The sequence below is a fragment of the Tauraco erythrolophus genome, chromosome 1 (genome assembly GCF_009769465.1).
Source record: "Tauraco erythrolophus isolate bTauEry1 chromosome 1, bTauEry1.pri, whole genome shotgun sequence".
Taxonomy (NCBI): domain Eukaryota; kingdom Metazoa; phylum Chordata; class Aves; order Musophagiformes; family Musophagidae; genus Tauraco; species Tauraco erythrolophus.
The window spans coordinates 68052920-68078992 of record NC_141465.1 but is presented as its reverse complement, the minus strand read 5'-3'; the positions used below and the strand labels follow the sequence as shown (position 1 = coordinate 68078992).

At 36.4% G+C, this 26073-nt stretch overlaps 1 protein-coding gene across 1 annotated transcript in view; it reads left to right on the top strand.

Annotated features, from left to right (window-relative positions):
• The window catches only part of SLC9D1 (solute carrier family 9 member D1), a 34620-nt gene extending 10449 nt beyond the window's left edge, over positions 1–24171 (top strand). Inside the window, exons 3-12 of the mRNA XM_009987299.2 lie at positions 1135–1326; positions 2051–2179; positions 4020–4112; positions 5301–5487; positions 6434–6551; positions 7120–7315; positions 13465–13615; positions 19894–19973; positions 20495–20644; positions 22245–24171. Of these exons, the coding sequence (XP_009985601.1) occupies positions 1135–1326; positions 2051–2179; positions 4020–4112; positions 5301–5487; positions 6434–6551; positions 7120–7315; positions 13465–13615; positions 19894–19973; positions 20495–20644; positions 22245–22358 (1410 nt within the window). The 3' untranslated portion in view covers positions 22359–24171. The remainder of the gene's footprint in view (positions 1–1134; positions 1327–2050; positions 2180–4019; positions 4113–5300; positions 5488–6433; positions 6552–7119; positions 7316–13464; positions 13616–19893; positions 19974–20494; positions 20645–22244) is intronic.
• Positions 24172–26073: the final 1902 nt, after the last annotated feature.

The following is a 26073-nucleotide window of genomic DNA, read 5'->3' as shown; positions in this document are numbered from 1 at the left end:
AGAAAACGGTCATCAGTTTCTTACTCCAACAACTAAAAATGCAGATGTTTGAAGCAGCTGTTTTATTCTTCTAAGTAATTCTGCAAACTTCATAATTTGTTTCAAATTTCTTTTTTTCTCCTCTGTCTGATTCTTAGTGACTTCTAATTCTTTAGAGGCCCATCATGTTGCATGGGGTACAAAAACAGGGGCAGAAGTCATTCCCACGATAAAAGTTTTTATTTAATTATACACACACAGAAACACACACACAAGTGTAGGGAGTCGAAGAAAAGGATAAAAACTGCAGTTTAAATATTAAATGTTGCAAACGCAGTATTTATTGGAACAGTTTGGGGAAATGTGCTGGAGAACTGGCAAAGAAAGGAGACTGTTTTATATATGGCTTATGTGAATGCATTTCCTCATTAAATTGAGGATTTACTTGGGGAAAATACAACAATCCATAAAAGTTGAATGTTTGATAGTCAGTTTTGGAATGACAACAGCCTACTCTCTTTACTGGAGTCTAAAAGAAGTAACAACCTTAATTGTTTCTGAATACAGGGACAATGTACATTATTTAAAATACAGTGAATAATGAAATCATCCTAGTGTTTTCCTCTTTGTAATTACAGGCACTGAAGACAGAGCTACGTAGAAACAGTTCTTATCCTCTCTCCTTCAAATTTACAGGAGTGACTTTTTTTCTTGACTTGGAATGCAGTCATTATTTCAGATTTTTGTGAACTGAATATCACTTTGTAATCTCTTAATTGTTTCTGTTCAAGGGAATAAAATGTTACATTTCAATCTAACCTTTTGTGTTCTAAATGTCATAGAGCTTTATAAAAAAAAAAAAATCAGAATAGGTGCAATTGAAAATACTGAACTGGAATTTTACAGCTTTGAAACCCCGTCTGTTTTTTCGTTGGACAGCAATGTAAAGCAAATTATAGCCTTTTCAGTTATGGACATCAAGTTTTGATAATGATACTGAAAGACTTCTCTAAGAAGAAACTGCAGTATTTTTAGTCAGTGTCAACAAATTCTGGAGCAACTTCAAGAACAACTAATAGTCTTTCCCTTTTTCCTGTATACTTCATTGACCTCCTTTTTTCTTTTTTTCTTTAATTTGTTTTCTTTTTCTTACAGGTAAGAGGTGTAAACTTTGAAGCAGTTTTAAGAGTGGAAGAAGATGAAGCCAACTCTAAAAGAAATGCTTCAAAAAGAGAAGTAGAGGATGACTTAGGTCTTAGCATGCTTATTGATTCCCAGAACAATCAGTATATCCTTACCAAGCCCAGAGATTCAACCATTCCTCGTGCTGATCATCATTTCATAAAGGTAATAATTTTAGAGACATTCTTGTCGTTTGATAAGATTTAGTCCCACTGGTTTGTGTGCTGTACTAGTTTGCATGCAGTACTGCTTGATTGGATCAAATATAGTTTCAGTATTTGTCCCCATGATTCCCCTGTGTACTGATGATCTGGCCAATGTATTCCCTACTCCTAATATAGTCTCCACAAGACTGATTGCGATGCCACATGAATCCTCTCTGGTTTTATTTGGTTTAACTTGTTGCACCTTTGGGGCACCATCCCTTCTCTTGCACTACATGGTGTTAAAGCAAGCTACTGCTGTGCCTGATAAGACACTTGCATGTTGTCATTAGAGAGAATTTATCTGTTTATGTCTTGTGATGAAAAAAGGGATGCTGGAAAACACATAAACATGTTTTTTATTGCATTTGTGCTTCATGAAGAATAACTGGATCTGTTTCACCATTTTGTTTTAATGCAAGTGTCATTCCTCTCACAATTCCCCAGGAAACTGTCTACTTCCTGTAACGTATTTAAAACATTTAATACGTTTTATCAGTAGTCCCCACTGCAGTGCTTACACCTACAACAAAATGTTCATGTTAGTTTACTGAAGTTGCATTTTCTTTTCACAGGCAGTATTCTACGTTTAATTTTACAAGGCTATTTATCTTTTGAAAGATTTAATTTCATCACAGTTTTGTATGTCCTTTATATTGACACGTTTCTCAATCTAATATACTTAGGATATTGTGACAATAGGAATGTTGTCTTTGCCATGTGGCTGGCTGTGCACAACAATAGGATTACCAACCATGTTTGGGTATATCATCTGTGGCGTACTCTTAGGACCATCAGGACTAAATAGTATCAAGGTACGTGTGCAAGTTGTTTCTTAACTGATTTCATTGTTGAGATCTTTGAAAGTAGTTTTAAAAGAACATGATATTGCCAACCTCAAGTGTATTTCTAAAAAAATTAAAAATCTCAAAACCTGATCTTTGAATAATTTTGTTTTCAATTTTTTTTCTCCTATATAATCATGACATAAGCAATTGTTGAAAGTGAAAGCTGAAGGTCATGTGTTGTGGGGATTTTTTTTTTTTTAATTTTTTTCCTTTTCTTTCTGTCTTCAGTCATAAAGCATCACATTTGAGGGCTGAATTATTCGAATGACATCAAATATTCAGAAACTTGTACAAGTCAGTGTTGGCAGTTGGAGGAAGAGTTTAAAATAAGTGGTTCCCTTAGTAGCATAGCTTGGCTTCCTAGAGAGTTATTTTGCATCTCTGTAGCTCTTTCATCCGTCCTAGTGACCCTAGGTCTTTTCCAGTCCCCTGCCCACATTCCTGAAGTCTCTTGAACCTTTTTAGCTCTGTCACATGTACCCTGATCGTTAGCTCAGTGCGAAGTGTGGGCAGTGGTTGGCTACACGTTGCACCTGTTTTGATCCGTGGTCCAGTGTGCATTAACAGATTGTTCAGCCAGAGGCAAAACAGAATGCGCGTTACGGTTGTGTGGTAATGTCCAGTTGAGTTACATGCGTCTGTTATGCTGGTATCCACGTAACTGCTTGCAACTTACTGTCTTTGCAACATCTGCTCTTACGTGGGCTTTTGTTGGAAATGACTGTTGGGCTCAAAAGTAAGTAGGGATGAGTAGAAATTGTAGGATTTTGTCAATCTTGTATCGGAAGAGAAGGCTACAAACACTACACTTTCAAATTTTCATACTCTAAAACTGGGATTAAATAATAACCTTGGTGTTGTACATAACTTCTGGGTTGAGATGGTAGGGAAAGCTTGACCACTTAGACTGAGAAACAAGTTTGTAAACTTGGCATTAGGAAGAGAATCAACGATGAATTTTCAGAGACTTACACTGAGGAAGATGATGTGATCAGAACAGACATGAGAGAGATTTCTTTGGGACAGTTTCTTAGTGAACTGCCTGTTTCTTGTGGAGCTATGATTAAACATTATTCATCTGGATAATTGTCCCAGTTGTTCAGACCAGTGTGTACTCTCTCCTTTGTCTCTTCTGTATTTCATAAAAAAGTTGAATGTCGGAGGAACCGAGGAGGCAGGCAAATTTTAATCTGGCAGGGAAGGTAGTTTCCATCTTCGCTTCTCTTTGGTGATAGAGGCTGTCTTCCTCTGCTGTGGACTGTAAATACATAGAAAAGAAACGTTAGGTTTTTCTATTGCGATGAGGAAGACAACCCCTTTTCTTGCTGTTGCACCCTTCTCTCTGAAGTGGAAAGGCTGGTAGTTGTACTGGTCTGAGAGATGAATGCATGGAGTCTATAGGGTGGAGAGCAGAACAGCAACTACAGTCTAGCAGAATGATTATACCAATAGACCAATAAAATAACTAGCCAGAAGTAACTTCTGCAATGCAAGCCTTGGGGGATTAATAGCATGTGCATAAAATGTAATGTATTTATTTTCAACAAGCAAGCAAGCAAGCTCACCTAGATCAACACACGTGTGTTTTGGGTGACCAGCACTATCCAACCAAATTGTCTAGTAGCAGCCATGTGATGGGAAAAATGTTTGAACCCTAAAGATGCTGAGAGAATTTCTGATGTTATATGACCAGAAAGTGAACTACCTATGGAAACATAATGAGAAACGATTTGTTTTCTAAGTGGACTGGTAATTTGTATTGCAAGTAGACTGCTGTGCACTGATTTTTGTTTTATTTTTTTAAAAGTCTATCGTACAGGTGGAGACATTAGGAGAGTTTGGTGTATTCTTCACTCTCTTTCTAGTTGGTCTGGAATTTTCTCCTGAAAGATTAAGAAAGGTATTTTTGTATAATATCTCTGCATTACAGGATTTAATTGCTAATGTTCAAGTTATCAGTTCTATTTCAGATTTTTACATTTTCCCTAAAATATACTGGTGTAACTTTGTACGTTTTTGAAAAGACAAATATGACATTTGCTTCTTCTCTTTAGCTCTTTGGAAAGAACAGAATCCATTATTTATTTGGTGTCTCCAAAAAAACCTTTGCTGCTATTCCTCTTCGTTTTAGTGAAACAGTTTGATTGCTAGAAAAATCTCATAAAATTTATGGCAATCCATCTCTGCTTTGACATGCAGTAACATGCACCTGCTGTTATGGAGTGTCCAGTGATGTTTGCCAGTCCTGTTATTAAAAAAATCAGTTTAAGTACTGCATACTGAATTGATACATGCTGTACTGGCTAATAAACTGATTCTGCAAGTATGTTAGCACAATCTGGAATATTACATGATGTGGCCATCAGGATTCAGCAAAAAGGTACCAGTTTCTTTTGGTCTTAATTGAAAAAAAAAAGGTTATCTCATAAACCAGCTAGAATTTTAATCGTGGAAAATACTGCTGCAAAATATGTGAAGGCTGTATGTATGTAAAGAGATACATTGTGTGATTTGTTCCTGAACTGATGGTTGTGAGTTCATTAAACATTAAAAGGTTTAACTGAAATGTGTTAAAATTTATGAACATTCAGCTTAATCTGCTATTTCTAGTTCATCTAAAGTCAAAGATAAAAATGAGTAATTCAAGGGCTTCTAGACTGTAGTATGTAAATTGTTACTTCAGAATTGTGTACTCACTAGTGTGGAGTGAGCTGCTGGTATTGATGATGGTGTTTGCCACTCCCATTTTTTCCCCCCACCCTGGAATCACATCAAATAACTAGTCTTCCATTTGGTGATTTTAATATATTTCAACCCATAGTGGACCTTTGGCCCTTAATTTGTCTGTGAGCTCTGGGAAATTTACTGAATTTCTGGTGATGAGCCTTTTGGCATAGAATATTATGTTAGGCATGGTAACTTCAGAGTTTTGGGATGGATAAGATGACAGCCTGTTACTTCTGTGGCCTAGCACTGCAGCCTCAAATCATGCATCTTTAACTGCTTATTTGTGCTGAAAATCATTGTAACTTAATCGGTGAGAAAAGTGTCATCTGGCTTTATCATAAGGACTTGTTTTCTCCCCAAGGTATGGAAAATATCTTTGCAAGGACCCTGTTACATGACGGTTCTGATGATTGCCTTTGGTTTACTATGGGGACACTTGCTCCAAATTAGACCAACACAAAGTGTCTTCATTTCCACTTGTTTATCTTTATCAAGCACGCCATTGGTGTCAAGATTTCTTGCAGGTAGTGTTCGAGGCGATAAAGAAGGTAAGTATGATTTTTAAATACGGACTGCTGTAGCATCTACAATCAAATCTGAATGAAGCTGACTTTGTAATATTACAAGAGAAACTAGTTTAAGAATGGAAGAACACAAAACAAAAACCACTATTGTTTGGTTTACAACTGATCATCCTCCTTTAAGACTGACCGGTGTTGCGTGTATTCTTGTTATGAGCTGTTCCTGCTATTTACAAGCCAGGCCTCTTTGGAATAAGACAGTGTAGCCCAATCAGCACTCTCCATGTTAAGAATTGACTTCACTGAGGGTCTGGAATCCTCATGCTTTTTATGAGGTTACCAGGTTAGACCATTACCACCAGTCTGTTGTCAGGGCAGAAAGGCTAACTTAAATAATTCACATCCTTCTTCAGCAAACTAAGACCAGCTCAGGTAGTATTTCATAGCTAACAGCTCTTCAGATAAGTACCTTCAAGTGCCGTGTTGCTAGCTTCTCAAAGACTTCTAAATGTTTCCTTCCAAAAGTTTTGCCATTGTGCTTTTTTCCACTTATAGCTGCCTCATACATACTGCATTAAAGTTCTCCCCACCCCCTGGAATATTCATATTCTAATGCCTAGATTCAAAGGTGCTGGCTTTTACATGTGTCTGTTATTTTAAAGACTGTATGTTTTCAGTAAAGGAGTTCCAGTAAATGCATAACTAGTGCTTAACTGCTAAGCAAAGTCTATATTTTTATTGTGTAACAGAGGCTTCATACGAATATTTTATTTATGTTTTTAATATATCTTTATTTATATATATTTTAATTTACTTACTGGTGAGGGGAAAAAAAAAAACATAATGCTTTGACCTCACTGCATTGAGAACTATAGTTAGCCTCCATTTGATTAAGACATATCTAGATTTCTGAGCACTGCAAGCATTCACAGATACTGATGAATGTTTCCCTGACTGCTTTGTTGGTGTACAGGGGATATTGACTACAGTAGCGTACTGCTTGGCATGTTGGTGATGCAGGATGTGCAGCTGGGTTTATTTATAGCTGTTATGCCTACACTTATTCAAGCAGGAGTGAGCGCATATTCCAGGTAAAAAAAAAAAAAAATTGTATATCTTCTCCCCACCTCCTTCTAATTAGTATGTAGATTGCAAGTATGAATACGAGAGTGCTACAGTTAATGTCACTTTTGTGAAAAATACGCACTCTGTTCTGTGAGCTCCCTTTACTTATTTGCACTTGTCACGTTTTATGAGGATATTCTTTCTGCTCCAGCTGCCTTAGTCCTGTCCAGTACTTAAAATTTATAGTGAAAAATTTGTCATTGTAAAAAATAAGTGAATTTCTTTATTTACTTTATTCCTTTAAGGCATATTTTTGTCTTGACTATGTGATAGTATGGAGCCGGATGTCTTACCTTGAAGATCAATCAACAAAAATCTTCTTGAATCAACATGGAAGTAAATTCTAGGCTGTAAAAGAGATTGGTGGGCACTATGCAGATTTGGTATTCATCTTGTTTACTAATGTATCTGAATATCTTACTGTAGCTACTCAGTTTTGAACATCTGTGGAATTAGATCTTTTGACTTAAGGGGAACTGGTTGGGAGGCATGAGAGCACTTGAAAGAAATGTTTTGTTTGTTCTTCTCTTCCAGCATTTTCAAGGAAGTACTGAGAATACTGATACTGATTGGCCAAATTCTCTTTTCTCTGGCTGCTGTTTTTCTTATATGTCTTGTTATAAAGACTTATCTCATAGGACCATATTATCGCAAGTTGCATGCAGAAAGCAAAGGGAATAAAGAAATCCTCATTCTAGGAATAACGGCATTCATCTTCCTTATGTTAACGGTAATCTTTTAAATTAATAAAACATTTTGATACACGTGGTCGTTTACTGCATCAGTATCACAAAAGCCATTGCGCTTACTGTTAATACATATCCATGTACCTCTGCAGTTAATTATTTGGGTTTAAAATGTTTTGAAACAAACCCCAAATGCACAGATGATTCATGCATTACAGCATAGATGAGTAAGAAGAGATAAAATTTGAATGTCAATCAGCTGAACTTCTGCTAGTAGCTTTTAATACAGCCAGTTAAAGAATCATGATTCCAGTTTTAATTTTGGGGCCACTTCATGCATTTGAAAATAATTTAGGATGGGTTTTGAGATACTGATAATGGCTGATTGTAACATTTGCTCACAAATTTCTTTTCAATAGGAAATTCTCAACGTGGTTTTTATTATAAAGTGCTTTTCTGTGGGAGAAAGTAGAAAGAAATGCCTTAAGGTTCGTAGGCTTTGATATCCCTTTTGGGTTTAGTTCACTTTCCTCTGAGACTTCCTTCTATTTGTTTCTATCTCATGTTTCAGCCATCTGAAAAACTATTCTGCTGGAGAACAGAATGTGACAGTCGCTGATAACGCTGTGGGTTTGAAACTCCACTGTCCTGGATGTGCACATTGTTATGTCCTCTGAGAATTTCTGAGAAAAATTATCCCCAAAAGTTCCTGTGCATGTGCTTTTTGTTCTAGAGGTATTTGCTTAATTATTACAGGTCCAGCAGAGAAAGTTGACCTCCTTCAGGAAGAAGGTCAAGAAAGAAGTCAGTGAGAGCATAGCTTTACAATTTGTTGATTTCTATTGTATAGGTTAAAAATGCTATGCCTCTAAACAGCTATTCATATTCCAAACAGGAGTGCTATCCAGTAAGAAAGAGACAAAAGTAGCTTCTCCTTTTTACCTTCTGGCAAGCAGACATAGCATTTGTAGAACAACTTCAATAAAAACCAACAATCAAATCACAAAAGTTGCATAAACTGTTATGGTATCTAGCAGCAGTCTTAACTTTCACTAAAAATATGGCCTACATAGACTGATCTGATTGAATTGAGCATGTTGTGCCCAAATCACTTACCAAATGTACAAGGAGTTTGTCCACATGACTTTACGTAATACTTCTGTGTGTACAAACCTGAGGAAGAATATGTTTGAGTGTGTAGGATTCATACTGCAAATCCAGAAGGCTTCTTCAGCATGGGAAACATTTGTGAATGAGCAAATATTTTGTGTACTGTACGCAATTTTCCTTTTAAAGTTGATAAATAATGTATCAAAGGGAACAGTATGAAGGATACTGCATGTAAGCTCAGTAAACTAGTTCAGATGCTTGATATTCACTGACACTGATACGTTTGTTATAGTAATACTGCAAGTTGTTTGAGCACAAAGACTTAAAAAAACCAATCATGAAACAAAAGAAAGCAGTATTTGGTTGTCCAGTTGAACAGTTCAAGAAACGTATCCTCTGGAAAACAAATCTTAATTGGTATAGATGCCCTACCACGTCAGGAATAAAAACATAGGATGGGGGGTGGCAATCTTAGTTTGAAAAAACGTTGCATGCGTTTGGAAAGGATAGATTAAGGTTTTGGGTGCCAGGCAGGAAAACAATTAAACTGTCATGGTTCCTGCAAAGATCTCTCTCTTGAAAACCAAGCCTAAATATTGACAGAGTTTGTATGATTATCCGCAAACATAGAATTTTCCATATTGGCGTAATTCTAAGAAAGCATTTGAATGTGCAGAGGGAGGAATAAGAGAGTGCATATTTTAGTGGCCTCAACCTAAGATGACACTGCAGCTCCATTTAGAAAACTCAAGAGACTTTTTAAACAAAATATTTTAACTCTCTATTTAGCATGTGAGTTACTCTGCAGGCCACATCCTTTCCAATACATGACAAAGAGGGTAGGAATGACACAGTATTCCTGCTTCATGCATACTGTTACTCATTATGTGCTTCAGTGTTGACTGGATTTCTGGGGTCCACCTAAGTTTATCCTGTATTTGGGTTCATCTGTAGCACTAGCACATATAATGTACATTATTTATAAATTTAACTTCTTTTACTTGTTTCCTGTGTTTGAGAATCTCAGATGACTGACTAAACAAGAATTGCTTGTTTAGTCAGAATTGCCCTACCAATAAGGGCAAATTCTATATGGGGAAAACGAGGGAGGATAGGACAGAAGAAGTTCCTAAATTGCAGGAACAGTATGAGTAAGCAATTTTGATGTAAGGATTACTCTGTCAGTTGAGGAACTTTCTGTATGGAAGTGACTTCGGAACATTTCTGAACTCATAACAGTGCAATTCATTAAATCTGAAACAGGAGCTTAAATACATCTCTTCTTAATAAACTTAACTTGGAGTAAAAGAGATGCAACAAATCACAAATATGAGATATTTTACCAAGAGTCAGAGTTTAAGATACCTCTTTCTGTTCCCAGATATTCTCAGAAGTAACTGAAATTCTCCCTCCCTTTTTTTCCCTCAACTAGTTAGGCGCATCGGGGCAGGGATTGTGTCAAGTGCCAATCCCATAAACGTCTAGCTGACTTTGAGACACAGTTGTGCATCTTTCAATCATGGACCTTGTCATCCGTAACAAAGGTTCAGTGATCGCTATTGCTCTTTCAGCAACTCCTTTTCAAGCTTTGACTTACACAGACAGTGCCTTTTTTTTTTTTTTTTTTAATTGGGAAACTGTTCTCCTAAATTGCAACAGAGAGCAAATCTAGCTTATGGTTTTAAATATGACCTGTTTAGGATCGATGGCCAATCTGTTACTTCTCAGTCAAGATATATACCACAGTGAGCTGAAGAACATGTTGTAAGTCAGCCAGTGTTCACTGGTGTAGTGTTGCTTTTTTGTGGTCTGTATGTACAGAAACATTACAAGGAAAATTGTTTTAAATGCTATCTTGATAATGAATTGGTATATTAGATATCTGCAGGACAGCAGTGGTCATTTCTGTTATGTTTTAAAACTAAGTTGCTGAATGTTATTAAGCAGTTGGAGAAAAAGAAAACCTGACTTGACAAGAAGGATGACAGTTAGATGTTTATAGGACTGTGCATACACACAGGGGGTGGGGGAGAAAAGCGGCTTCCAGTTTGACTTCATTGTGATTGACCCGGGATGATGGCAGCAAACAAAGGGAAATTGCCAGCTTGCCTGATATACCAAAAAGATGAAAAGAAAACCTAGCTGTTATTGCAGTACTTTAAATATTAAAATGTACATGCTTTTTCCTGTGTATTAGGTATGTCATTCCTTATTTGACTGGAGTACTTCTCAATGGCTCATAACCTGCTTATAAACTCTTTTCTGTCAATTAAGGAGGAAGAAGATTAAGGAGGAATCTCAAATATTCTAGTTAATTATTTAATAAAATACAGTCAAGATGGAGTTTTTAAAAGGGTCACTAAAAATTGTTTTCATTTCCATTAATGCTTTACTGCCTTAACATGCAAGCTTAGAATTCGCCTCTTTACTCCTGGGCAGATTTAAGTTATTAAAGCCTGAAATTCTAATACATTTATTTCCATCAGGGAATTCTTTAATTTTACTGGCTTACCTTATTCATTAAGCTTCTATGATGATGAAAGAACAGCAATAAGATACACATTATTCGAGAATATAGCAAAACAATTACTGAACAAATGGTTGAAATTCAACTGGGACATGTTATAGCAGTAATATTTATTTATTTTATTTATTGCTATGGTAGAACATTTGATCATAAAAATCCAATATTATAGTGAAAGCAAAGCAATCCTCTCTGAATTAGAGTAAAATGGGACCTTTGAAAACAACTAAAAAGTAAATTGCACTGGGGAAAACATGTAAATTGACAAAACTTTTCGTTTAGTTTTGACTGAAAAAGCTTTCTGCAAGGTAGGAGCAAATCATGCAAGCAGAGAGGGAAAACTGAATACAAAATACTTTACAAGTTTTGCTTATGTAAGAAATTTTACTGAGAATGCCTTCCTGCCAGTAAAACAAACCCTCTCCAGTGTGTGTGTGCACATACACGTTATATATAATAAACTCTGATGCTGCAGATTTAATTGAGGAAATGTATCCACTTATTGGCAATATTACTAGACAACCAGAGACCAGGATGGGAATAGTAAAAGGAGTCTCTCTATAAATCTAGATATAAATCTGAAGAACGAGGAGGGGGAATGGGGTTAAGAAAGTAATGTAATTTTTGGTTCTTTTTTGCCCTCTCATCCACTTCATACTTTTCTGTGTGTAGAGTAGAGCGACCTGTAGACTTGAAGTTGTGTAGTACTTAAACATTAGACAGGAAATCGCAAAATTTGCCTTTTTATCTACCAAGCCCTTGAGCTCATAGTTAGCTTGCTGTAGAGTTAAGGAATGGAATTCATTTTTTATGCTGTGGGAGCAAATGCAGACAGACATACAGTTTGCTGCAGTGACGTCTGATGGTTTCTGAACAAGCATGTTTCTTTCACACTCAAATTGCTTCTTGCTTGAATTGTGATTCTCATAACAGCACACTATCGTGCAATTCTGATACAAGAGATGATAAATCCCTTCTTGCACAGTAACCTAACCATGTACGTGTGAATACTCAAAATATTAGCTATGAAAGTTTTGATCTGGAGCGCTGTTATAGCTGATAACACTTAAATGTGGGAGGATTATAGCAGAATAGTAAATATAATTCCAACTTTATTTGAAGAGGCTGGATTAGATCTTAATCATACACAACTAATGCGTAATTGAGAACAACGTAAATGTTTTCTATTCGTAACTGCTTCCTGTATCTTATTCATCTTTTGGTAATTTTAAAGCCTTTTTTATATATTTCCTTCTTCTCTCTTACAATTTCAAATTGTGAAAAGCACTGAAATTCCTTTTGTTTTAAAATGAGAGTAGCATTATAATGTTGTTTGGTTGGTTTTGCTTGATGAGCAACTATTTGCATTAGTTGACAGAAGCAATTTGTTTTCTTAAATATCTTGCAATAAATTACAGACTGTTAGCACAAATCGAGTTATGTAAGGAGCATTCAGACGTTAATACTTCAATACACAAAAGTCTGAAGTTTATTTTTAGGTGGCATTTTATGCATAGCTTGGAGACTTGTTTATTGTGTCTTTTGCTCCCCTCCATTAATTCCCAAGTCACTTGAGTTTTAGCTTCATGCCTTATAGTGTGACACAGTTGAAGATATGATAAATGTTGTCCATAAATGTACTATGGTGTATTGTTGCTCAGTCTAAATTAGTATGGAAATAAGTCTTCAGTTTTAAATGTTCTATTAGTATTAATAGCTTTGCCCTTTCTCAATAAGATGACTGTCTGCAGCAGCATGATTTTAAAGTAATTATTTTAAAACATACTTTATACTGACTAAAAGCACTGCTTGGTTTTTTTTTAATGTTCCAAGTATTACCTTAAGCAGTTTCTTCATTTTTAGTTCAGCCTTTTTACATGTGTTTCATCTCTTCCTTCTAGTACAGTATTCAAATAATAAAAAAGAATGAAGAGCAGTCTGAATTCTTTCAGACAGATACCGTGCTGCATTTCAGCAGTTTACTCCACGTGCCTAAGTTTATCCCTATTCAGTAAAGCACACAGGCACACTTAAGTCCAATTTACAATAATAAAATGTAGTTTATGCCTGGGACTTCTGCTAAACTGAGACTTTTCTCCTAAATTATAAGCTTTGATTTTTTTTTTTTTACTTGTTTGACAGCTGGAAAACACGCTGTTCTTACTGCTTTATTTCACAGCCTCAATATATTATGCAATCCTAACTGAAGCTGGTATAGTCTTTCTCGGTTTTGTGAAATCAGATGCTATCCTTAAGAGTGACACAAAGCATTACAATGTAGATTAAGAAATTTGTTTTTGTTTTTGTGGGAAAGGAAGTAACATGGAGGGGAAACTGGTTTAGTGATTTTTTTTTTTTTATAAATACAATACTGCAGAACACTGAAATAAATGCGCTCAATTCTATTTGTTGTCGAACTGGAATGAAGACGTAGTAATTTACTGCATTCAATATAATGTACAGTTTTATAATTTCACTGTGAAATGGTATATAATTTCCCTCAGGGCTAGAGAACAGCAATAGATTTTTTTTTTTTTTTTTCCTGTTATTTCTTCACAGATCACAGAGCTGTTGGATGTTTCAATGGAGCTGGGATGCTTCTTAGCCGGAGCTCTGATTTCTTCTCAGGGTCACATGGTTACTGAGGAGATTATGTCCTGTATTGAACCAATACGTGACTTTCTTGCCATCATTTTCTTTGCATCCATAGGTAACTTCTAAGAAAACTTACTTTAAAAGTAGTGTTAAGCTACACATGTAGAGGAGGAGAAAAAAAATGCTGTCTACAAATTGGGAGGAGGAGATAGATTTTTATTTTGTTAAAATAAAATACTAAACTGTTAACTGACCACAAGATTGGTTTACCTTTGCTAATATTTTTAAATGTAGCATTCATTTTCATAACCAATTTCCACGTTGTACTCCCAATTCTTGTTTTAATGACAGTTTTTCATTGTTATTTCTGAATTCAAGCTATTTAAAACATGTAACTAAAAATTTTTAGGGTAAAAGGTTTCTGTTTGGGTGTTTTGCTTTGTTTTTTTTTAAAACGTTCTTCTGTCTTAACAGTGGATATATTTATAATTTATACTAAAATTGTAGTACTATTTTGAGTCAGTTGGTATTGTAGATTTCAGGTTCTTGTGGCTTGGTTTTCTCTAGAAGTAGGATATGATAATGGAAATATCTTTTTTTTTTTTTTAATTGCATCTTGTTTCTTTAGCTAGAAAAATGTGTTCTGTGTGTTCTAATTGAACAAGATGTATCTCAGAGACTACCTGAATACCATCTGAAATTCAGGATTAATGCCTAAGACCAGGAGAGTAACTCATTGTGCTTGAGAGAACAAGTTAACTCAAAATATTTACAGTCACTCAGTAGCTTCATTTTGAACTGCTACATTCTCTGGCTGCCTGTGCATGTCCCAATACGCTTTCTCTAAAGGAAGCTGAAACACGTTACTGAAATGCTTAGGGACAGCGAGTGAGGAGACAGGCTCTGTGAAAGCACTTGCCTCTCCCTGTGGATTGTACAGATGTGTGTCCTATTTTGACGGCACTGCAAGGTCTAAAATGGAGGGTTTAAATGTGGCCCTTTGCACAAATCCCACCTCCTTCAACCCATGCTTACTCAGAAATTCTTAGGGTTTGGATTTTTTCTTTCCCCCAAGACCACTCTTGGTTTTTCTTCTGGTTTTACTTTAAGTTTTCTGTTGTTATTTTATCTCCATATATTTATTCAGATAATAGTGAAGTTCCATCATCTGCATATAATTTTAATGTCTTTCCTTATGTACCTGTTGGATACCCATTGTTTCATAACAGAAACTAAAACTGTTTCTGGTGGTTGTCAAAATAAAAAGGAAATAGTTATGCTTGCCAGTCTTGATTTTTGTTTTACCCAGCCCGTGATAATAACTTGTGCTGATCAGTCAGATTGCTAGTAATAGAGATGTTTATTTGAATAACTTATTTTTAATAAGAGAGGAAAGCGGTGAGCTAAGGTAAAACTCTTGGGCCTTTATAACTGACAAGGTTGGATGAGTAATTGCTAAATCCTCACAGGTAAGTTGTTTAGTGTTTTAGTAAAGATGGTGATGGAGTGGATAGTGTTATCATGGTTGCAAAGCATAACAAGTAATTATAAGCCCAAAGTTAATTTTGCAAGGGACTGAACAATATGCTGTCCTACCCTCTTGTGACTGCGTAAAATAAGAGAAGACAGAAGACTTGGATACAGTGCAAGAAAATAGCAAGACCTTAGTTCGCATGCTGGCAGCACTCCATATAGCCTACGTTATACTGTAAGGAAATTATTTTAGTTGTTCTGTTACAGAATTTAAAAAAAAAAAAAAAGATATCTTTTTAACTGTCGTTACTGTTATAATTGCAAGAGGGAAAAGAAAATTGCCTAACAAGTTTGTATGGTTTTCCAGAAAATGTGTGTTATTCCTGCCTCAGAAAAAAGTTAGCTAAAAATTAGAAAAATTAGCTGTTATAGGCGTCCGACAAAATGTGACAATGCTTGCTTGTAAAAAAAACAAAACAAAACACACACACACAAAAAAAAAACCCCAAAACTCCAACACCCCTCCCCTCAGAAAAACCCTCCCACACCCAAATAAACATTATCCCACCCTTCCCCCTTTATTTTCAATTACTTTCAAATTTTGTGGTTAACAGGAAGTTCTGTGGAGTGCTAAGGAGGTAGGTTTTACAAAGGAGTGATGTGATGTTGCAAAGAAAACCTGAGTAGGATGAAAAGTATTCCTTAAACTTTTTAAAAATAAGTAGTAAGAAAAGTCTTCTTGCTTGCTCTCATATATGTACACAGGCAAATGATATGTATCTATAAGTATATAGAGATTTACTATGTGAAATTATGTAAAGGCAACAGGGAAAGATTCTCCCCGTCTTGCCTAAAGAGAGAAGGCTTGTTGCCATAGGCAGCAATCACCCTACTATGGAGAGCAGAAACACTTGAGATCCTGAGGTGGGATGGTACACCATTGCAGCGATATAATTTCTGTTCCTTTTAGAATAAAGGAATAAATAGAAAAATTTGACTTAATTGAAAAATGCCTGTAAATATGTCATTTGGGAAAGTTAGTTCCTATTTTGCTTGGTTTAAATGCCTGCTTTTCTGTTCTCACTACAGAAATCCTTCTGGTGCCTGAAAGTTGAGCCGAACAGTGCTTGTTTGTGTAATATCTGTAACAGTGGTCCTGCCCTTAGCTTGACCTGTGTAATGCTAGTGCTTTCAAATTCACACATGGATGCATTTGTGGGAATAATACACCTTTGCAGTTAGGCATTAACAGCTGTACTTCGAGTTACTCTCCATCTGTACATTCGTTTAGGCCTGTCCGCGTTCTTCAAGATTTCTGGCTCTCTTTATGCTATCTGCTGAGGTTAGAAAGTTCCTGTTAGTCTCTGTCCTCATTAATATTTTTGAGAGCACATCTGGACCAATCTCTTAGAGCCACATTGTGAGCATTTTCTTTCTCATTTATGTTTTGGTACCTAGTACTCAGATCCCTCCCTTTCTACCTCTGCATCATTTGATTTTGTTTTGTTTGCTTTTTAGAAAGATGGAAGGCATCTTTGCATAGACCGTTTGACTTTTTTAAAAGACTCCAAAATCCCATTTTTTGTCAGTCTGCAAGGCATGTGGAGTTTAAACTCGGGTATCAGGACCCTGTCTGCCACTGGTGAGGAGGCAGATACTTCCACTAAGTTGTGTGTCCTCAATGTGCTGTACAGATGTAATCACTTGCCAGGCTCTATGTTTTCTTTTTGGCTAAATCTTGTGGTAAACATTGGACCTTGAATGTGAGATGCTGAAAACCCTTTAACAGTGCAGTCCTTTTTTGCAGAAGGCGCGTGATGCCAACACTGTCAACACTATCAGTGTCCAGAACAAACATGCATACAATGTTTCTCTGACTAGCCTTTTAACATTTCTGTTGAATTTGAGACAAATCAAAGGAAGATCTCAATTGGACTTCATTAGGTGACATACATTGCCTTCTCCTTATCCATCCAGCTCTCCTACTTTGTTGTCCGGCATGGAACACAATGAAACTTGGAGGTTTCAAGCTCTCGGAACTGATATTAGAATCAAGAGGACTTTCCCCTTTGCAGAAAGATGGAGATGAATGTTGGTTTTCCCATCTGCTGCTTATTGATGTAGCCAGGGCTGCAGCATTTATTGCATTTGCTAGCTATGATCTTAGGTTCATTAAGACTCTTAGTAGATACAGCATCCCAATGCATCACTGATGTGATTTTTCTAAGCAATGTCCTGTCGAGGATGTGTCAGAATGCATTCTACTGGCTCAAATTTGACCAATGGAGTTCTGGTTTCTGTAGTCTTGTTTGCCGTCAGTGATCTCCAGGATACCTTTTCTTGATGCTGCATCTGCCAGGATGTGGGCATGACTACGTCTGGATCTTCACATGTTGTTTAGCAGCCATCCAGTAGATTGGTGGATTCTGTCTAATCTGGGAGAGAGGGAGTTTGCTTGTTAAGAAAAAAGTACTTATGAAAAGAATGCGCAAAATCTCGCCTGTAATTGTCCACAGAAGAACACATACCAGCTTAGACGAGTGAACTGTCCTTTTTGGCTTTACACTGATGCAAGGTCATCTTCACCTCAAGGCCTCCATTCCAGTTGTTCCAGAACACCGCTTAGAATTGAAGTTCAGTGGCTTACGCTCAGCTCTGTGAAAATGTACCTAAGTGATACCCTAGCTGTTGGTGACAGGCCAACATGCCATGTGCTACCTGATGATGGTACTGAAGTTCTGAAATTATTTGAAGTGTTTCTTCAAGTTTAGAGAACAAGTCCGTAGTGACTCCTGAGCTCAATCACAAAATCTGATTAAAACCATTTCAGTAAATGCCATATTCATGCACCTTCTGTCTGTGAAGTTGACCTCTCTGATGGCGTTCGTGTTGTCAGGAAGGCTTCCTGTGCTTGTATAGCAGTCTGGTGTAACTGTGGCCTTATCCCAAGTTTTCAGCTAGGGCTGGGGCAACGGTCTGTAACAGCCATGAAATCCACTACAGTGGGATTTACTTGCCTCAAAACGTGTCTGTGTGCTGGGATGTTTAATTGTTTGCAGAGAGTACTGTACGTAACAGGTTTGGGCTTGCTTCACCTTAAGACAATTATCTCCATGCGATTAGGATAGAAATCTGTGGTAGTTTATGCCTCAGCTCTTTTGAATATGGTAATAATCTTAACGTCAGGATGACGTCCAAATGAACTTCAGACTGCTTGTCTGCTCCCGAATGGAAAAGGTAGCTCCACCGGTAGTGATGAGAGCACTAGGCTGTATTTACAGCCTCAATTCCAGATGTGGCAGAGTTCGTCCTCTTGTCAGACATGATGTTGTTGCAGGCTATATCTCTCTAGTTGCTTTTCATGTATGTTTCTGAGACCAGCCTGAAGGTGAATGAGCAATGCACATATGGTAAATAGTAAAAAGAGAGAATCTACTTGCCCCTCCATGTGCATGTGTGCACACATTTGGATTTCTTCTTTTGGTGTGGTGTTTGTCTCTCTTGTTCTGCCATCTCTGCCCTTTTTCTGATAGTCTCTTCCATTTGCACTTCAGTACTTGGAAGGAAATTAAGAAATAAAACAGAGTGTGTGCATGCTGCCTGGGTAGTACTTGTATAAAAATCTCTGATGTACTTGAGTACATTTCCATCCACAATGGAGTGTGTGTATGGACAAAACATCACAAAGTTATTGTAATGAACTTCTCTCTCAGGAAGAGAAGACGACTCTTAGTTCTCCATAGTTGTTCGGGCTCTGCAGTGCTATGGGACAAGGAAAATTAATGAAAACTTGTCTTGTGTTAAAATAAGTTACAGCATCGATTTACATGCCTCATGCTTTAGAAAGTTAAACTCTTGTCCTTCACCAGAAATAATTAGGTTGGAGAACTGCCAACTATTATGGATTTATCAGGAACACCGCCATTATTTTGGTTCCTCTTTTTAAGAGCTTTTATGAAAAAGGAATGAGCTTCAGGATACACAGTTGTGTTTGCCTGCATGAGTTCCTCATACCCTAGGAGGAAAAAATTGACTTGGTCAGCTGTGAGTAAGGTTCTTCCTCAGTGACTCCCAGACTTACCCAACAAATACTTTTTTTTCTTATATTTAATATTAGCAGGATTTTTGTTTGAAATTTCTGTGCTCTTTATGGTTCTTGTTATCTTGCTTCATGTAACTACTGAATAAAAATGACCCAAAATTTGAAAAAAAAAAAAAAAAAGAAAGGCAGACTGACACCCCCCCCCCCCCCCCCCCCCCCCCCCCCCCCCCCCCCCCCCCCCGAGCCCCTGGGCGGGGGGATCATAGCAGTGAGGTTTTATATAATTCCTTAGTTGTTAGACCATGCTCATGGGTTTATGACTTTACTTGATTCCAGTCTGTGACTTTTCCAGTTCAGGTTGCTTTTCAGAGTTTGCATGTGAGGGTCATGGGATCCAAACAGTTAGGTTTTCTGTTGTAGCTGTAGTCTATGCAAATACTGAATATCATGTTCCTCCCACAGTGATAATCCATTACTGTGTCATACAAAAACATGAAATGACTAGCAAAGTGTATGTTACAATCACTGTGTGGAATAATGGAATTGTTTTCTTGCAGTATTTTTATAGCTTGCAGTAGAGGTGTTTCAGTTCAGATTCTAGATTGTTGACTGGTGTGAAGAGAAAACTTTAGAAATGAAACTGCTCATGCATTGGTTGTATACAATTTAACTCAATTGGGAATATTGTTTGTGCTAAACCTCTCCAAAGGAAAAATGGTTGGATTACGCAGGAACTGCTTTAGTGATCAAGTAGGTAGTGTTGGTAGGTATGTTAGGGCTGTTTGTTTGTTTGGTTTTGAGAATATAGTCTTGCAACTCAAAAAATTATCATAATAAGATATTGCACTTAGACTTCAAAATATTTTCTTTCCTCCTAGGACTTCACGTGTTCCCCACATTTGTAATATATGAACTCACGGTCTTACTATTCCTTACGTTGTCTGTGGTCATAATGAAGGTATTTTCTTTTTTCTCTTTTTTTTTGTGTTTTAATAGTCTAAATAATCTTAGTGCTGCATGCCCTAATGAAAATTCTGTGCAAGAACTGAACATCTGTTATAACAGACTATTAAATCTTTCCTGTAAATCTGTATTTGGAGGAATCTTACTGATTAGAATACAGTTTGATACAATATTCTTAAGATATTTAAAAAATATTTTATTATATGTTAAAAGTACATTGCAAATGGAGAAACTTCTACTTAGCTTGCAATTTGTGACAAAGTTATCAAATGGTTTTATTATAGTAAACAAGATAATACTTTTCACTGGGCAGTGCACGCTTTTCTTTTTTGATGTTAATACAGAAGACATATTTGGAAGTCCACTAGTTTATTTCATGTCCAGAATTATTGTATTTGATGCTATGTATCTTACAAATATTGTACTATTTTATCTATTGCGCGTCTTTTATTAAAAAACAAACCCAAACCAAACTCACAACAACCTTCCCCACAAAAAAAACCCACATTTTTGAAGTTTGTCTTGGCAGTGCTTGTGCTTTCTCTGATTCTTCCAAAGACCAGCCAGTATATCAAGTGGATTGTCTCAGCAGGACTGGCACAAGTCAGTGAATTCTCCTTTGTTCTGGGAAGTAGAGCACGCAGAGCAGGGATCATATCTCGAGAGGTAAGCTGTTCTAGAGTTATTAACTTCATTTTTTGCACCTGAATAACTTAACTGGGATTTTTTAATACAGTGAATTTGAAATACCAATACACTCCAATTTTGTGACATCTCTCAACTGCTAACAAGTAAAATCAACCCATACAAATGGAGACACGTATGTCCTGACAGGGTTCTTAGTTCCATTTTTCACTTGTTTCGTATTGTACTTTAATATTTTAAATATCAGGCTTTACTTTTAAATAGATTAATTATAAATGTTTTGCTTTAACTGCTCTCACTCACAACTTCTTTATTAACTGAGCAGTTAGCACCCAAGTCACTAAGACTGAGAAGCCTTTGCCTTTAAAATCCTGATACAGCTATAGAAAGAGGTAACTGACAGTGTAGGATTTGACTAAGGAAGTATCAGTAAATAAGAACCAGAGAGCAGATATGGTGGAATGAAGTAGAAATTGCCTTGATATTTAAACGAGCAAACAAACTTGTAATCTTTACCTGCAAAGCTTGTTCATTTTAAATCCTCTGCAAAAGAAACAACCAGCTTTTTCAGTAGTCATAGAAAAAAATTACCTAGGAAAGAAATCTTAAAGTTAGTTTTATAGTCAAGCTGTGAGAACATTATTCTTTCAAGATGAAGTCTGTTTGTGAAATAAAGTAAATTATGACTATAGAGATACAACATTTGACCTCACTTTCTAGTGCTAGCTGCTTTCTCCTCTGTATCTCTGCTGACAAAAATACTCTGCTGGTGCTCCAAGCTTTTCATTTTGTGAGCTGTGGGCTGTATAACGCTGAAACAGAGTCCAAATAAAGCACATGTGAAAAACTTACACAATGCTGTTCACTTGTATAGGTAAAGGTGATTCATTTTCAAGTTCACTCCTGCATATAATTAGGAGATATAAATATTGTATGTTTATATAGAGTTTCAAGATATCCATACATCATCACAGAACCAGTTTACGGGCCCACCCACTGCGCTTGGAGGCCTTTAGGCATTCATTTTTTCTGTCACAGTTCTCATGTGATTACTGTATAGGTTTATACAGCTCTGAAATTTCCAAAAGTCATTCTGTCTGAGACTTCAATGAAAACTACTTCCCACTGCCATTTTATAAGACTTATTCAGACTATGTAGTTAAATCTTTTTTCAGACGATGTGCAAAATGACTTAAAGGGATTTTTGTTTGCTTTTTTTAGCTTATAAAACAGTAGTGAACTTTGCCATTATATCATTAAATCAGAATAGTTTTGGGTGTTGTTTTTTGGAGTATTTTAAATAAAGTGGTATTTGGCCTTTGACGTTTTAGCAAACATTGAGCTTTCAGAACTGACCTCTTAACTATATGCGTAAATAATGTTTTTTCTATAAGCACATAATGTTGGTTTTGTACTTGTATCTTCAAACCAGGTAAATAGATAATTAGATCATTTGCATGTGCATTTGTTGCTTTTGTAGCAATATGCATAGTTGGTTAGGATGACAGGTGGAGTATCCTGAAAATATTGTCCGGAAGAGTCTGATGTCCTCAAACTTCTATTGACTTCTTAGTTCACCATGTAACTAAGAGAAGTAATGGCTTTTATTTCCAATTTTCAGGTCTATCTTCTTATTCTGAGTGTGACTACTCTAAGCCTTTTACTTGCCCCTGCCCTGTGGAGAGCTGCGATTATGAAATGCGTTCCGAGACCTGAAAGACGCTCAAGTACTTGATTAAGACTTGCACATACACAAGAATACATCTTCTTGCAAGGAATATCTTCATTGCTCATTGTGTTTCTATGCACTCAGAAAACAAGAGGTTTTGAGTAGTCAGTCCTCTTAACATGCACTTGGTTATAAGCCTTATACTGACCTTAAAACAAAATTCAATGTTAAAAATACAATTTGAATTGCACACCTTTTACAAAAATTACTTTCTCTCTGAAAGGTTAGAATCTGCCAGAATCTTTGTTCCCGATCCAATCGATAAATTATTTTTTCTAAATTTAGCGTCATGCAAACTGTGTTGATTATTTTTTTTTGCCTGAATGTGCCTTTTAATTTTCATCCTATTTTGTTACTGCTGGTTCATCACCAGATTTTTTTTAAAAAGAAAAGAAGTTATATATATTATGGTGCCTATGGTATCTTCTTTTCACTAAATGACTTGAGTCATTTTCACATTTAGGATTTTAATATGCTCGTATAAAATTAATCACAAAACATGTTTCTAACAGTGAGTAAAAGTGTAGTCCTCTACACAAAGGAAACGTTTAACTGTTTAGCACCAAACTGTTCTAAGCAGTCAAATACATATTCTAAATGATGCAGCCAACATTGTATGATATTTTATTCCAAATTACAGCATATAATGTATTTTCTTATATTGGTAGCTTTTCTTTGTGTTAGTTCTTGTATTTATTTACATATTTGACTAAAAGTTGATGGTTCAAAAGGTCATAACTTAAGTTATATTTGAAGACTGACAGTTGTCACCCATTTTCGTTGCTAACTGCTGATATAGTAATTGTTTACAGGGGTTTTTTTTGTTTTAAATCAAAAATAAATTTAGCAAAACTGGGAAGTTTAATTTCAAGTAGATGTGAAAAACATCAATTCTGTAACTTTGGAGGTTGGATGTTATTGACACTATGCTAGATTTGAAATTCAGTAAATCAATTTGCACAAAACCAGAAGTGGCGGACTGGATGTGTATTTGGAACTTCACAACTTTATGCTTTGCATTCACATTGAATAAATGGTTAGTGTCTTTAAAATATCACATTTTAAGAAACAGTGTTTTGAATGTGATCTCAAATGTAAGTGTTTTGTTCTTTAAAAACGTTGTATGTAGTGGGATAAGTCTTGTAAAAGCCCATTCTTTATCATCAAAAAAGCTTTACTCGGAGACTGTAGTCTACTCTGACAAACAGTATAAAAATCATCCTGAGGCTTATCTGCTAAACCCAATACTATTAAAGATATATTAACACTTTAGGTCGGTATTATACTGTCATCTGAAATAACTTTTATACCCACAAAATGGCTAGAAAAATGCACATTACGTAAGTTTAAATTACCAATTAAAATGAAAGCTGTCCTCCAAGTAGCAAATCAAAGCTTTAGATGGATTTGTGTGCTTTGTACCTCTTTCCTCTACCGTAGTGGCCTGTTTCTTCCTGTGTTTTCTCGGACATCTGCTGGGCTTGTCAAAATCCGGTTTGGACCAGTCTGGAGTGTATGTATACTGTTAGGATGGAGTAGGGTTCATCATATTTGAGTTCTTGCTCACTGGATTCGGGGCTTTCTCTCCAGGTACCAATGCTTCGTAAAAGTTGCAGGAATGCATGGCAATTCCACCTCTCCTTGAACGGATTCGAAAGTTATCAAGGAACAGTGACCAATATAGTGGAAAAAGCTGCCCTATAAATGAAATAGTTGGATTATAAAATGAGCCTGTAACAGAAAATAAATTTGAAGCCGATTTGTTGGTGTACTTTTGTATTAAAAATACCAAAGTAATTCAAAAGTGTTATGATTACGTTTAACAAGCTACTAGCTCAAACCCTTTACTCTTTTTCAGAGGCCTTACTAAAATAACTTAATTTCTTAACTGTACTAGGGAGAGAAATCTTACTCTATCCACTGGCCTAGCTCATAGTTTCTACTTGAAATACAAGCTTCTCTCCTGAATGCTTACTTTTGGTTTTGAAAGATGCTTATTTTACATGTAGTTTACCACTTATGTTTCAGGGGGAAAAAAAAGAGATCTATGACAGACCATGGTAGAAACCTCTGTATGGTTTCCATTATGTCTCTTAGTTGTAGCCCTTGAAACTATTATACAAAGTATTACAGCTGTGATAAGTAAACTTCTCTAAAGAAATTGCTGTGGGTAGTTGTACTTCTCTGGAAAATTTCAGTTAGGAATATTGATGGTTAGTGTCTCTTAAAAGAAAAAAGTATTTCCTGATTACCTTTTAAAGGAGTTGGGTGAAGAGTCCTTTTGGTACCAAGTCCAAACTAAAAAGCAAGTATCTAGATACCTTGCTGGTTGCCTCATCTCTGTCAGTTCTTTTCCAATTTTGACTGGGTGATGACTTGGCTAGCCTTTCTAAGAGCTGGGGAAAGAAAACCAGGAGCCTCATCCGAGTATCGATGTTGTGTGTCTCTTTGTTGCCATAGACTTGGATTGCCTGATTGAATAATAGATGTAAGTCCAAATTACTACTCTTATTGGACATATGATAAGTTTGTTTACAATTGGATGTTTGAGATTGTCTCATAGAAATCTGGAGGTATATTGAGATATTGTAAATGTTTCCTGAAATGCAAATAATGGCTCCACGCATAATTCCATGTCAAAATGGGGTAGTCTAATGATATAATCTTAGGACAGAAACAACAGATCTTACTCCTGAATCATCAGTCATGCCTGTGTGGAAAATGGGAAGAATATTTCACAGTTGGCCCACTTAGATATAATTGCAGCTTTTCAGGAACCTTATGCTTGTACTCTAAAATATTTTCTTTCTGTGCCAAGTAGATAAAATTAAAGCAGAGATCCAGAAGCCCTGAAAGGAAAATCTACTGATTTGTTGAAGTTTTGTTGAAGAACAGAGGGTCTTTTCTGGAATATTTTTTTCGGCTTGTTGGACAGTGGTTCTGTCTCATTCATTTATTTGATGATCAGCATCATTTGAATACAGAAGAGCTGATACAGGGCAGAAACTTTGTAAGGAATGAGGGGATATTTCTGTGGTGAAGCTGAGCTTAAAGGAGTGGAAAGAAAGGGTCTGCTCTGTGCTTGAGCAGCAACTCATTCAGCATACCTGTTTTGGGGTTTGATGGGGTTTTTTTTGGTTGGTTTGTTTTGGAGGTGAGTGTAACTGGTTACTTGTTTCGTGTGGTGCTTTCTCTGACAATTGGAATCCTTGCATGTTACTCTTTAATTGCTACTTCTGGTCATTGTTTCCTATGAGGGCAAAGGAACCAAAACAGTTTAAAAGCTGACAGTGTGGGCTATGCTTACACTTCGTAAGTCATCTTCTTGTTCCCAGGGTCAGATTGGTATATTTGGACCCACAATCACCTTCTTTATGGCTCATCCCATATAGAGCAGGCTGTGCTTCAGTTCCTTGATAGGAAGGTACTGAGTGAGAGCTGTGAGGTAGGCTCTTGCAATTGGGACTGATGCGGGTCTAGGAAAGCTGAAGGAATGCTGTCATGGTGGACTAGTCCATGGGGCTAAATAGCTTTTTAAAAGCCCTAAGAATTCCTATTTCCTATAATCCTCGAAGATGAGGAAAGCAGCCTCACAATACCTTGTATTGTTTTACAGTTGGACATCCTCTGCTTTGGAAGCAGAGAAGCGTGTGGGGGTGCTTAGCGTGACAGAATAGTGCTGTATGATCATGCTTGATGGAGGGTGTGAGAAACCTAGCAT